The sequence below is a fragment of the Ischnura elegans genome, chromosome 3, assembly GCF_921293095.1.
Source record: "Ischnura elegans chromosome 3, ioIscEleg1.1, whole genome shotgun sequence".
NCBI lineage: Eukaryota > Metazoa > Arthropoda > Insecta > Odonata > Coenagrionidae > Ischnura > Ischnura elegans.
The window spans coordinates 136792906-136808447 of record NC_060248.1 but is presented as its reverse complement, the minus strand read 5'-3'; the positions used below and the strand labels follow the sequence as shown (position 1 = coordinate 136808447).

The window sequence follows — 15542 nt, the reverse complement described above, 5'->3', positions numbered from 1 at the left end:
GTTAAGCATGATATTACATTCCCAAAAGAAAAGAAAAAAAATAAAAAGAAACACATAAGATACACTTGTTGCGGACAGCCGCCAACTTACAGACAATTAGGCAAAAACAATACCAACGAAAGGAGAAACAGTTTCCAAAATGGAGATACTTTAGTTTCCCCTCCTTGGTGACATCATATTCATAAAGAAAAACAAAAAATGAAAAGAAATACATAACATTTACTCGTTGTAAACCGCCGTCAGCACACAGACAATACGGCAAAACAACAGCAACATAAGGGAAAACATCATACTGCGGAGTAACTGACCAACCATCGCAAGAAATCAAGGCGATAATTTAATATAACAATAGTGTCAGACAAACAGTATTTAAAAAAAAACAAAAAAAGTAAATAACAACTTAGTATGACACTCAAATTTAACATAATTTTACACTCAATTTTCTGCAACCATATGTTAGAGCCATTCGATTAAACACCGTTTTAATTTTACTTCAATCAGTTTTAGACAGACAGCATTTTAGGGTTATTTAGTAAGATATCGTACACCTGGGTTTTGAAGGCATGTATGGATTTAGTATTTCTAATTTTGGATGGTAGGGAGTTCCATACTCTAGAGGCGATTATTGTGAAGGATTTAGTTACGTGAAGTGTGCTATGTTGAGGGATGTGAAGATCTACGGAGTGATTCCTAGTGGGTACTGCATGTAGATCTTTTTCCAGGTAAATCTAGCAGCTAGGTAAACGGGATTACGAGTGGATAAAATTTTATAGGCAAGCAGGATCACATGGTATAAACGACGCTGTTTTAGTTTCAACCAACGTAATCGAACGTAAGTATCAGATATCCTATCCCATTTTTTTAGGTCATAAATGTAGCGCATTGAAGAGTTCATTGTTGCAATTTGTTGTTACGTTCTTCGCAGAGATTAGTAAACAGAGAGGAGCAGTAGTCAAGGTGAGGAAAAATTAAACCAAGCCAAGGTGGTTCGAATTTTGGGCGGAACTATGTTCTTGGTTCTATACAATTGATGTAGTATGCTCAGACATTTCTGTTTTGTAACATGGACTTGTTTTTTCCACTTGAGTTCCTTATCAAATATTATACCAAGGTTTTTAACCGTTTCTTCGTACGGTATTACACGATTTTCTAATTGAATTTTTCCAAGAGCGGATTCATCAATTTGAGTAATAAGATGTCTAGGACCAAATATAATAGCTTTAGTTTTTTTTTCATTGAGTTGCAGTTGGTTTTTCCTCATCCAGGAAGCTATTCTTTGGATATCATTATTGATTAATGTTATGGTGGAAGATAGATCTAATACTGCCGTATGACAATGAATCTGGAAGTCATCCGCGTAGAGATGGTATTTACAATGCATTAGAACCTCAGGAAGGTCATTTATAAACAAGGAAAATAGCAGGGGGCTTAAGACTGAACCTTGGATTACCCCTCTGCGGTAATATGTCCAGTTGGATCTGGTGTTGTTTGTTCCGATGACTGATTGAGTACGGTTGCTTAAGTAAGACCGAAACCATTTTACAGTACTCGAAGAGAGATTGTACTTAATAAGCTTACAGAGTAGTATTTCGTGGTTTACCATGTCGAAGGCTTTAGATAGGTCAAATAGTACCAGTATTGTGACCTCGCGCCTGTCCATTGCTCCTCTGATATCCTCAGTGATATTTAACAAGGCAGTTAGAGTGCTGAATCCAGTTCGAAAGCCAGATTGGTAATTAATTAGTATATCATTTTCAATAATATATTTATTCAGTTGTTCGTAGACCACACGCTCACATATCTTGGCAAAAGTACATAGGATACCTATTGGTCTATAATCAGATGGATTAGAGGGGTCAGAGCACTTCGGGATTGGATGAATTAGAGAATGCTTCCAAATGCAGGGATATTGTGCGGTTTGGAGGGATGAATCAAAGATGTTTAAAAGAGCAGGAAGAATAGCCGGGAGGGCATTCTTTATTATTACAATATTTAGTTCATCGTAGCCTTTAGTATTAGTTGTGATAGCTGTACATGCTTTCATAACTGAGGAGATAGATACGTGAGAGAAATAGAACTGGTTTCTCTTAGGGTCATTCGGGGCGTTATTCTCTATGGGTGGAGTAACATAAGTAACGTTTTCGTGACGAATGTCTCCCGATGAGTAATAATTGTTGAGGATGTCTAAGTTTATATTTATAGGAGCTCTATTTTTTGATGATATCACACCGAGATTGCGAACAGTTTTCCACATTGTTCTTGAATCTGCACGTTTTCTTATGGCGTTTTCACAGTAGTCCCTTTTGGTCTCCTGTGCTCACGACTGATCATGTGGATTTCACTTGCAGGAGGATCCGTGAGAGGAGGGAATAATCTGTTCTCTATAAAAAACGATCAAGGTCTTTTTGTGTGGATATGACTACTACGGGAGCTCCCTCCGACTGTCTAACCAGGATATTTCCATTTCTCACCCACACAAATTTCACTTTTCCCTTCTTTTTGAGGTCTCTAGCTATGGCGAAGAGTTTTCTATTGAATGGGGTGAGGGCCTCGTCGATATAGATTGTTTGTTGGGGAAGAGGAAGATTAGACGCTAGGCCAATATCATCAACATTAAGTTCTTTCCGAACCCGACGTTTGGTTATCAGTTCGTCTCTTTTATTCAGTCTGAGAAACCGAACAATGATTGGAGGTGGACGAGAGTTAATTGAGCTAGCTTGTCTTGGCCTTGGCCGAAACACGCCATCTATATCCTCAGCTGACATATTCACATTAAGGGCAGTGCTTATTTTTAGGACAATACTTTGGAGGTCTTCGTCAGTGGTCAGCGGCACCCCTCTTATCTCTACCGAATTTTTCAGTCTCTCTTGTTCGTTTCTGTTCAACTTAACCTCAAGGTCAAACACTTTTTCTTGAAGTTCGTTTACTAAACCAGTGACATTTGATAATTCTTTCTCGATGGCATGTAGCTTCACTGTAAGACCACTTAGCATGTCACTGTTTTCACTTACTTTATGAGAGAGTGCAGTTTGGTCTGCAATCAGAGCATCCAGCTTCTCATTGATCACTGCGAACAGGGATCGGAGCTCCGGAGCTGACATCTCTGGTGTGTTAGGTGTTACAGTTGATAGGGTCCTAATTGGAGTATCATCACCACGTGTTGACCGGATCATATCCTGGCACTTCCGACAACTCCAAACCTTCTGGAGGTCCTCCAGAGTCCTCAGATCTTCTTGGTAGACTGATTGGCAGGCCGGATGATATAAGTCGGAGCATGTACCACAGGAAATACCTACGCCGCGCTTAACAGAGAGACCACACTTAGAGCAGTTGCTCGGCATTATACACTCTATGCCTGAGGAGAGCGGTACACACGACCGTCCGTCTCGACTGCGAGCGACCGACGGGAGGAGTCAGCGCCTGTGGGACAGGAGTCAGCGCCTAGGACTCTTCCCCCAACAGCACTTGCTACACCTAATACGCCATAACACCACCACATAGTGGGCTGCGAATCTGCTAACTGCATGAATTTTTTAGGCAAAGAATGCATATAGAGGAATGCTTGACCAACGTAGCAATTAAATAAATGTCCAAAGCACATATAAAAATTACGTGGCCGTACAAATTAGATAAACGAGGCGTAAAACTGAAAAATAGGAAAAACTCTTGTTCTGTCGTTCGTTGTCTTCCACTGAAAGCACCCCTATGCTGAATTGGATCACTTTAATGAAACTGATTGACAGCAAGTGGCATTATCCAGGTATTTAGAGAAATATTTCGGAAAAGGAATCTTGCCCCATGCGGACTCTTGCCCCTCACTCCCCTATATCCATTCCTCAACGGGGAAACCTTCATTGAGGTCCTGCCGAAGTTTCCCAATGAAATCAAATACTATAGAGCGTTTCAAGGCGCTTTAAGTATAAAATTCATCGAAACAAATTGGAATATTAGGACTTATAATGCTAATAATATGTCTTTATTGAGCGAGATTTGGACTAGAAAGTCCCATCCAACAACTCGTCATTCATTGAATATTTGCAGAGGAATACATTGCCAAGTTACTCTTAAAATTAAATGCAGTCAAATTATATCAATAGAGACACAAAAGAATGAATGATTAAAAAAAACAACAAAAAATGCAAAGTGATGAGCATATTTTAGGGGCATTTGATCTTCCAGCTATTAGAGTCGATCGTCCCGTCACTGCGATTGTTGATCGAATTGATTTTACTTCGATTGAAGACTTTCTTTGCTCATAGAATAAGTGCTTCAAACGAGGCAAGCCTAAACATTTCGTGATTACAATGGCTATTACATTAGGGTATGCTAGTGCTAAATAGATTAAAATAAAACTCAAAAAATATAATTCCAAAACTATAAAAAAATGCAAAAGGAGTGCCAACAAGGAGAAAAAGTTTGAATGACAGTTACCTACATTCGATTCAATTCTCAGAGGAATATATTTCACTTCTCTTTGAGCTCATTCTTGCGGCCAACATACGCGTCACTGAGCTTAAGCTTGCTATAGCAATCAATTCCTCTTGTGAAAAAATAGAGGGTGCCTGCTACACCTCATTCTACATTAACATTCTACACCTGGTACACCTCATTCTATTCTCCATCTAAGGTTAGACATTAGGTTTTTCATGTCGCGACATTTTATGTATCCCATTGTGCCCGCTTCGCATAATTGCACACCTCAAAGCGTTAACTCTTCCTTTGTTTTCCACGTTTAATATTTAAATATGTTAGAGAATTCCATGGCTGCAGCATATATTACTATTTTTTTACATTATACCAAAAGTGGCAATGACACTGATTATTTCTCACCGTCTTACGCATGCTATTATTGTCAGTTAATCACGTCTTTAAAGTGGATAGATACCTGACACAAGCTCTAAGAGGAGAAAAAATCGATATCTTACCGAGTATTCTAAAAGATAGATTCACAATTGGTGTTTATACGCAAAATACTTATTAGGAACAGTTAGCTGAATATGTAAGTCTAAGATGCTCTTAAAGAGGAGCATTTAAAAACTTTTCTGGAGCTAAATACGCGATTAGCATCAGACGCTGAGTCATAGGCGGATTTAGCGGGGGGCGCGTTGGCACGTCCCACCCTCCCCTAAGACGCTTAAAATATAGATAAGATTTATTTATATTGATTCTGGCTTCTTCTACCAGTGAACAGCAGATATTTCCCTGCACACGGATAACCAAGTAAAGGCCTGGGACAGAATATGCTTGAAATTACTATAACACGCTGCACAAACCATATGATACGACATTAAGCTAGCATATGCTCTAAACGCCCGATAAACACAATTTTCTACCTGATGATCCTGACTGTTCGCCAAGAACAGATATTTTGAAACGTTCTTTTTACTGAACAGGATGAAAGTGAACGGTTCATCGAAATGAGCTGTTTAACCCATCTCTAGTAGATACCCTTGAGTGATTTTTATTCGTAAACGGCTGGTTAGCCCCCGTCGCACGCATATCGAGGCGGCTTGCGAGGCAGTACGTCGATGTAGATCAGTAGCTCTACCAAATCTTCTACAACAAGATCCAATGTGTCGTACATGCTCATTCTTACCTCTCGTCTCCCATTCTCTCGGCCAGATATCAAACGCAAAACGTTTCCTTTTCTGACATTCCCACGGCACTACATTCATATTCCCTGAAATGTGAGGCTCTAATGCGAGATATTGCAATCGAAAATCAAGTTCAAGCGACTTCCTGCATTTCAGGAGTCGTAAAAAAGTCGAATTTGCAATACCATTCTACAGGCATGCATGCGGGAGCTATGAAGTCTTACAAAGCGTTTACACCACAAAGATTTCACTACTCACAAGTAACAAGACACATGCCTGCGGGCAACACTGTTGTCAGACAAATTTAAAATAGACTTGGGACCAATAACCATTTTTTTGTTAAATCATGAACTTCCCACGCACCGCCAGATGGGCCTGTAGCCCAAGCGCTGGATTCGTCAATGCCTTATCTTGCAAGATAAAGTGTACAGAACTTTTCAGGCTATTAAATGCGCCCATCACTGAATAATCTAGCGCGGATTGCATATTTTTTTAATGAACGGCCGTTTTTATAGCTAAATTGAACGAGCGACCATAGTGCTGTTCCAACGCTTAAAAACACTTAAAATGTGCGGAATTATGACGGAGTTAAAGTAAGGGGCGTGATTCCTCGTGAGGACGGGAGCACGAAGCGACGCACCTTCATCACTGATCACACTGTTAATTAATGATTCACGAGAGGTGGAACGCATCCCAAATCCGTCTATATTGATAATAGACGTCCTGTTCTGCTCTTTTAACACTTTTACTGTCCCATTTGCGCCATCGACTTCATTAAAGAATAATAATTACATTAACAGAAAGTTACCTTTTCCTAATTTATATTGGAGTTATTAGTAAGTCATAGCCTAGAATATTTACTATTGTGAATTCATTTGAAATATCTATAATTTTTCATGATTCTGTGAAGTAAAACTAACTGAAACACTTATAAATATCACGCTAGTTGACAAGAAAGAGGGGCTTGGATGCACATTTACATAGTTTGACGCCTTAGTATTTTCAACATCATCATCATTAGTCAACAACACTAAGATTGGTTTGACGCAGCTCTCCATTCCCTCTCCTATCCGATAGCCTCTTCATAGCCACGCATCTCTTCTCTTTTACATCCTTTATAACCTGTCCTATGCAACTCAGTCGGGACCGTCCCTTACGCTTGATGAAGAATTTGAGCTGTTCCCGGTGAATAGCAAGGCTTTCTTTAACCCTTCTTCCCTTCCACCTACGCTTGTATTCATCAGGCCATCACACCTCATAATGTGGCCAAAGAAGTTGTCCCGTCTTCTGCTTAGGGCTTGTAGGAGACTTCTTTTTTCCCTTACTCTTTTTAAAACTTCCTCGTTCCTCACGCGGTCAATCCATTTCATATTCATCATTCTTCGGTAGCACCACATTTCGAACGTTTCCACTCTCGACATCTCTGCTGCTGTCAGCGTCCAAGCCTCGCTTAACTCCATATGTAGCATCTGATGAATTGTTTCTGTGCTTGAATTCTCAGCTGTAAGAAGATTCTTCTTTTTGTTTAAAGCCCTCTTCGCCTGCTTTCTATGTCCTAATATTGCCATTCTACTTACTATTTCTTTCTTGCTTCGTCCATCGTTGGTAATTCCGCTTCGCAGATAAGAAAACTCATTCACTTCTTCAAGCTTATTCTTTCCTAGGTTGGCGTTTGTCTTAGCATCCTTTATTTTGCTGCATACTAATATCTTCCTCTTCTTTTTGCTGATTTTCAGCTGATATCTTGTCATTGTCCTTTCCGTATTTCTCAAAATCTTATTAAAATCCTTCTCTGTCTCGGCTATGATTGCTATGTCATCACAAATCGCATCATAGTATTTTTTCTCCTTGGATATTGACACCAAAAGCTTTCTCCTAGATTTCCATACATGGCTTTCTCGATGCAAACATAAAATATTGTGGGGGAAAGTGCACACCCTTGTCTCACCCCTTTTCCTATTCTTGCGACTGCACTCTTGGGTCCAAATTTGATTGCATGTACTTGGTTTTTATACAAACTATGAACTACTCCACTATCACTGTAGAGCACTCCGGTTTCTTTCAGAATTCTGAGCATCGAGTTCAATTTCACGTAATCAAATGCCTTCTCTAAATTGACAAATGCTATGAAAGTCCGTTTGTTTTTCTCCATTCTCTTTTCTTTGAGCAGATGAGTACGTTGGACTCCACATATTTTGTGTACTTATTCAATTTCAGTAGGGGAAGATATGGAAATGCCTTCATGCTTAAAATCATAGGAAGAAATAGAAAAATGAAGAGCACCTTAGTTCCTTTAGCCTGACAGTCAAAAAGATCAACGTTTTCCCCTAAACCTTGGGAAGCTGTGTTAGAATGGAGTAGGGACTCATTACAAAGGCTTGTAATTGATCAAAGTTGTGATACGTGGAATCCACGAAATCTAGAGGTGGTCACAAAAAATTAATCACATTCTTCATTCATTTTCATTCGTATTTTTTTCGTAGAATAAAATCCAAGAATGTATTCACTACCCCGTTGCTTGCTTTTCGAAAAAGTTGAATCACGAGGGGAATGTTCCGCGGCCCTTGATTTAAAAACTGTGGAGAAAGAAGCTGAAGCTGTGTGGATCAGCCATTGAAAAGGTTGTCAGGCTAGGCCTGAAGGCCATCGCAGTGCAGGAGTGATGTGCATCACAGAGGGAATGGAGTATTTGAGGGAAAGCCAAAAGCAAACTGAAGAAGGTGCACCATTGCTCTTTCCCCAGTTAAAACCAACGAGAAATAGGTTTTGGATGGTGAATTTCTTTTGGAAGTGATAATGCAGGTGTGAGTCCAGGAATTCCGACACAGTAGTTTTAATTGACAACGATCGCAATGACAATGACCACTGTGACGATTATGATAAAAGCTAAACAAGAGCACATCTTTAGAGTACTAAATATCTCGGGAGAATGGACCCCAAAATGTAATTAGGACTCAGTCCGGAATATATAAAGTAATATGAAGGCCTTAATTACATAGGTACATTATTGAGGTCTGAAGACGTTGTGTTTATTATAATTTTCAAAGTGCGATTTATTGATTCTTTTTTGCAGAATGGGGAGTGACTTCGGGGTTTCTGAGTCAAAAAATTGCACATTGTGCGGGAAAATCGTGCACAGTATGACTAAATAATTGAAACAATTAAAATCTGGCTTTCCTTTAGTTTCTTTCTGAAAGAACTTCCTCTCGCCGTCCAAGCAATGTATTTTAAAGTTGAAAGCATCGTCGACTGCTTCGAGGTGGAAAAAAGTTCTCCTTAAGACTCTCTACTGGAATTGCCAAAAAAATACACATCAAACGTGAATCTACGCTTTCGCCATTACGAGCTGCTTGAGACGAATTTGAACAGCAATATTGTTTTTAACTCGCAGTCTTGATTGAGTGGTGGTTACGGAGGCATACGTACATGAGCCGTGACTGCTTTACACGCCATGAGTCTTCCGTTGCAGTCTACTCCGCGCACACCAGCCGCTGCAGAGCACGTGGAGCTCCTTCGGATGGCTATCCATATTTCGAGTATTAAGTACCGTCAAGAAGATGCTCACTTGAAGCGACCGAGCACAACTTGTTAGTGCAAGAGAAAAGCTTGTAGAGAATCAGAACACATGCCACACCACTCCTTAGAGACGAATCTTCGTCAATGCGGTGGAAAAGTTCCATCTGACACTCATTCAATGAATAGGTAATTTTAATAATCACTCATCTACCTTGATACTGGTGACGATAAATCACCGCGATAAAGTAATGTTGCTTAAATTTTACTTAATTCATTCAATTGATATCGTAAGAGACGGGTGAAGAACACGCCAATGCAGGTAAAACAAAAAACAGGAAGTAAGAAGAAACTATGGTGAACACGCCTCCACGCACAAGTATGGTTATGGGTCTAAGAAACTCTTCATCAGCAATTATCACTTAATGTGGACTTCGTTTACGGTATTGAGGCTTCACATTTGCAACCAACACGTTTATTATCACTGACATTGGGACACCGTGTACCTTGCTCCGCCTTTTTCAATACCGTATTTTTTATGGCATTCGAAATGGCGAACACATCTCTGAACTGGTTGTGGTTCCATTGAATGGCCCTTAGTTTGGTTGTAATTAATTAATTTTCACGCGGTACTTTTAACAAGTCTTTTATAATTCCAAAATAGCGAACCATCTTACACATCGGTCAGTTGATGCAGTGGATAGCGTCTTTGACACTCACCTCGGAGGCCTGGGTTTGAGCCTCATGTCAGTACATTTTTAGTGTCATTTTGATCATACGGCGACAAGTTAAAAAATAATTTTATTTTCAGCTGGCATAGGCAAGAGAAAATTCTTTATCGTCATTATGGCGTTTAGGTATTGAGGCAGTGTCATTTCTAACGCGGAAATATGACGACTACACTAGCAAGGGTTGGAGTACGCTAAAATGTTAATATTTCTATTGCTTATTACTGAATCAACTTCCAAATTAAAAATGAAAACTATTCTTGCGAGAGCACATGGCTTTAAGGCTCGCGGCCAGTAGCAATATGCTTGCAGATGAAAATGAAGAGCACAAAAGGAATATAAATCGCCATATCTGTCGAACAATTGTAATTCACATTACTCCAAAGTGAGTTAACTTAAAAAGTACCTACACAGTAAAAGGACCATTCCGAAATATTATTTCAATTAAAATCTATATATATAAAAGAAAGTCGAAAATCGTGTTAGTTAGAACACTTATAACTCGAGAACGGCTGAACCGATTTCAATGAGATTTGGTTCTTTGGATTCGTCTCAGGCGGGGTTAACATATAGGCCATTAAAAAAAGGATAATTTCACACAAAAAATTCATCTCTTTCCTATGGACATGCTTTTAGGAGTTATAGTAACACAACAATTGATAAGTCGGTCAAAACTACAAATTAAATAATTTGTTTGGTTTTTACCACTTTAATAACTGCATTTTGTAACAATATAACATTTTAATTACTAAATATATTCAAAATATTAATTAAATTGAAATTACATTTTTAAAATTTAATTCGAGCTGATTGTAAGCCCAGCCGTGGCCCAGCTCGAGTTGACACTTCACTACCGTGTTTGTAAACAAATCTCCAAGCAATTGTTGACAAACGGTAATGTCCGTGTTCCTGTCAAGGAATCGAGTAGTTTTAACTCATTTCTTTGGAATGATTGCAAATTAGTTTCAGTGAGCTCATCAACAAAGAGTTCCAGAATATGATTGATCACCAAAAGAATCAAAGATGGTTGATTTAGCGAGCAAGAACGAAGATGTGGATGACTAAAACGAGGTAAATTCAAATAGTTCGTACTCTGCATGGATTCGAATCTTTTAAATGTGTAACAAACAAAGACGAAATCACCAACTATCTATCTGAATATTTTAAGTCCTTGGACGTACCTGGCTTACCAAGGCACGATTTACAGAAAAATGTAGTTTCTGTGCTCATGATCTTTCGAAGCCTAAACCAACCATAACTATCCAACGGAACGTGTTTGATCATTAAAAAAATTGGTGATGAATGTGATTCACGCAACTTTATTCAAAGGAAAATTCAAAGGTTAGGAAGTACTCATTCCGTAGATTCCATGATCTCAACTCATATGCCCTTTATGAGATTAAACGTATTCAATTTACAATTCGTGTTGCATTCGTGATAAAGATTAAAAAATTGCATGGTCATTCTTTCAGTTTTTGTGTTGTTTGTGCTTATGTGCTAATGAAAACCCATGATTTTCTCATGGTCAATTTAGCGTGCTATGTTCACGAGTCGATAAACCATCCTCTGTATTTCTTCCTTCGCTTCAAGTGCGTAGCTAGGATAGGGGGTTTTGGGCGCAGCTAATACCACGGGTCTGTAGGGTATAGAAAACTCGCTAAGGTAAGCGGGAAGTGTGGGGGCACTTCCCCCAGACATTTTTTAAGATAAATGGTTCAAAATAGTGGGTTTTGTGGCTGTGTGAATAGTTAAATATGTTTTGTTTGTTAGTCATCCGTCCCCCTAATATTAATAACAAAATCTTTCATAAAAAAATTCTCTAAGCTCTTGGGGGGGGGGTCGCTGCGTCACTGCTTTGCTTCGCTATATTTATTTAGCTTAATCCGCTTCATCTTGCGCCTGATAACAAAACAAAAACTGTTGTTTCTCAGAAGGTGCTTGACGCAAGACATTAAACCCGAATGTGTAGGGCTCACCGTGGTGCGTTTACGCATGCAGTACGTTTACGCAGTGCATTTTTTCCAAACAGAGATACTAAAACTGGCGCACCTTAAGTCATTTAATGCGACTGCTGCTTCATAGGGGCTTTTCTTGCATGATTTTGAGCATCAGTCAAGCGTCGGTCTGGGGTCGTGTCAACCTGCCCCCTGAATGGGCCAAGTGTATGCAACAGACTTGGACCTAAAAACATTTTTTACAGCTAATAACGCAAATAGCCAACAACTGAATGCGTATCATTTTTATTTCATGAACTGCTTTATTAAACCATAATGCCCAAAATTTCTTAAGCTAAAACGTAAGAAAATTTGTTGAAAAAAATCCGCGTAAACGTGCTCCGATTCACCCTCTGTAGATTCAATAAAGAAAATGTCTTTCTGACAAGCAATTTTGGTACTCATTTACGTATTTTTATATAATTTGTATCCTTATTTTATTATAATAAATTAAACGTGATTAAAAACGATACAGCCGCTCTTGATTTATAAATGGTGTAAGTAAACTGTAAGTTCATTGATTGTTAGGCGGTACGAAGTTCGCCGGGTCAGCTAGTATAGTATAAAATAAAAGTCAATTATATAAAACCAACAATTACGCCAACTCTGTCCTGTGCTCCCCACTTCCCAAAATCTTCCTTTCCCCTAACGGCATCATAACAAGAGGACCACCTACAAATGTCGTTTCTTCGAAAAAGGGCAATGCTATTGCCCCCCTTAAATTTTTTTGGTATATTTTTGACGAGGGTCGCTAGTGTAGTCTTCATAACTCAGCTTTCGAAATGACACTGCTTAATAGAAACGCCATTATGATGCTAAAAATATTTTTATCTATGGTGCTAAAAATATGCTTATGCTATTATGATGCTAAAAATATTTTTATCATCATAATGGCTAACGCCATTATGATGATAAAAATATTTTTCTCATGCCTATGCTTGCTGAAAATAAAATTAGTTTTAACTTGCACTATTATAATCCATTTTCGGGTGTACGTCTGCGTGCTTAATATTTGTCTCAACGTTTCATTCCACTTACTGGGAGCGTCGTCAGGAGAATGAAAATATAAACATCTATCGTACCGTTGGAAAAACTGGTCCATTGTTGTCAAGATGATGGATATAATTTAAGCCATGTGTGGAAGAGATATATTTCGAAAATTTAATAACAATATTCCACTTTTCATCTTTCTTTTTTATAGTCGATGTTTTAAAGAAGTTGACTTTTATTATATTTTTATTTACTTTTTTAAATACCTTGACAACAATGGATAATAGTGCATCTAATCGCTGCGAAAACCTTAAAACTAAAATTAGTTTTAACTTGTCGCCGTATAATCAAAATGAGCAATACAAAACATACGGTTCACATCAAAGCCACTAACAAGCAGCAATACCTCCACCATCATAGCTGCCATCCACCATACACCTGGCGTTCCATCCCTTATTCTCTCTCCGTCCATAGACATAAGATCTGCAATAACCCCGAAGACCTTCAGAAGTTCCTCTCCAAACTACACGCCTCTCTTCCTCGACGCGGGCACTCCGAAAAACTGAATTAATAAAATACGAAAAAAACCATTTATTCCGAATGAACTCCACTCGGATAAAAAACTGCTCCCCTTCTCGGCTCAGCACCTACTTTCCTGGCGCTCATGCCCTAAATGATATCCTGAAAGACTTGCACCCCATTCTCTCCAATCACAAGTCCACCTCCCAGATTATCCCTACTGCTCCATGGATCACTTACAAAAGACCACCATATCTAGGCACTATTTTCAAGGCCACTCTTCAAAAATCCCAGCCAGTCACCACCATCCCCTTCGCACCTCGTAGATAACCGTTCCAGATGCAAAACCTGCAAGGTATTTTCTCCCTCCCCTGCTTCTTTTCTCCCAAAACTTAAATACCTCTCTCCACCTATACATCCACGAGCATAATTTAAATTCCATTAAATTTCGTAAGTAGATGAATTAACGAGGAAAAAATTATGAAAACCCCCGATATCATCCTATAACCCCTTCCCCAAATAGAAAATGGCGGAAAAGTCCACTTTGGGGCACATGCCACCCTTGGTAAAGGGCGAGGAACAGCGAAGCCTTTCCGAGGAGTACGGCCGCGAAGAGGCGGGGCGCCACCCTCCCCCTCCCCCCTCCTGACCGCCTAGGCCGGCCCCGGCGACAGAGCTTCGAGGAACGGCAAAGCCGCTCCGAGGAGGAGCGTGCCGGCGAAGCCGAGTGTTCGTTTCCCTGCCCCCTAGCCGGCGAATCCGGCCGCGGTGGTACCCTTCCTTCCTGGCCGGCGAAGCCGGATCCGGGGATGCTTAGGGATGCAGCCCCTTTGAGTATACATATTATGCATTGGCTTCTGTTTCGAACGCTCCGAGTTTTATTTTTTTCTTTTTATGTGTTTCTGTGTTAGTGATATGGACTCGCTTTTGAACCATCTGAATTGATATGAGCTAATAGGATTCTTTAGGAGAGTAAAATGAATAAACGCTGTCGACAAACTCTGTTTGGACTTCTTATTTTGACAAATTGAAACCTTTCCACAATAAATAACGCTAGCATGCCTTCATTCAATTGAAACCTACTATATCAACAGTATATGGGTGAAAATGTCAATAAAAATTGAATAAATTTACTAAAAAATACTTGCGATGGTGGTTGGCGTAACATGGTGAAACTCCTTCATGATGCACAAAGGTTAAGAAAACACTTAGCTGTTTCACAAAATAAAATATATTGCGACCGGTTTCGATACAGCGTATCATCATCTGGCAATTACAAGTATCAGTACACAGAATTTATACCCTTGAAAGCGTTAGAGGGGAGGTAGAGTGGAGGTGGAGAAAGGGGGGGGGAACTTCGGAGTACCCATTATTGGATGCAATTAGTTTGATTGTGTTTAGCTCCTTCATCCTGTTGTAATTCGACAATGGAATCAATCATAATCTGTGAAGCATACAATGTATTGCTGATAGTTTGTGAGAGAAGTGGTGTCTTGAATTTCGGTGTATTATTTGGTGGAGGGGGTAAGGGAAGGGAAGGTAGGTTTGGGAAGTACGTCGCTGATGGGTCACTGCACGGTGTAGCCGAGGGTTGGTGTATGATGACGAAATACCGGGAGGGGTGTTATGGAGTGGTGAGTGTCATCCGTAATGGTTTCTCAGAAAAAACATTGAAAAGTGGTGAATGGTGAGAACACAACTGCTCGTTAACTAATGTTATGTTGGGTGAGGTTTGGCCCACTAAAATTTCCAACTGCTCGAGTGCGTCAAGCCTTGGGCCGTTGTTTTCTTTATGTAGGATTATCGGTTCGAAATCGCTTGTGTGGTCGGAATCCAAGAGGTGTTTGGCAAAGTGTGAGGTTTCTTTGTTGTTAATAAAACATGAACGATGTTCCTTGGCCCGGATGTTGAAATTCCGTCCAGTTTGTCCTATGTAACAGGAATTGCAGTCATTGCAACGGAGTTTATATACTCCGCTGTGTTCTCCGGCACTAATTTTGTCCTTGGCACTGCCCAACAGTTTGCCCAGTGCATTTCTACTGTAGAAGGCAGCCTTCACTTGATCTTTAGGTAGTAATTTTCCAGTTTTGTTGGATATACGACCGAGATAGGGGATTCTACGCCATTTCGTGTCATCATCTTTCCCTCTATCTGTGTAAATAAGTGACCCACCGTGCAGTGACCCATCAGCGACGTACTTCCCA

At 39.7% G+C, this 15542-nt stretch overlaps 2 protein-coding genes across 2 annotated transcripts in view; one reads left to right on the top strand and one right to left on the bottom strand.

Annotated features, from left to right (window-relative positions):
* The window catches only part of LOC124156632 (calcium/calmodulin-dependent protein kinase kinase 2-like), a 245208-nt gene that overhangs the window by 33345 nt on the left and 196321 nt on the right, over positions 1-15542 (top strand). The window lies entirely within an intron of this gene.
* LOC124155302 lies at positions 2382-3341 on the bottom strand. Its single transcript, XM_046529018.1, has one exon. The coding sequence runs from the start codon at positions 3339-3341 to the stop codon at positions 2382-2384; it is 960 nt and encodes a 319-aa protein (XP_046384974.1).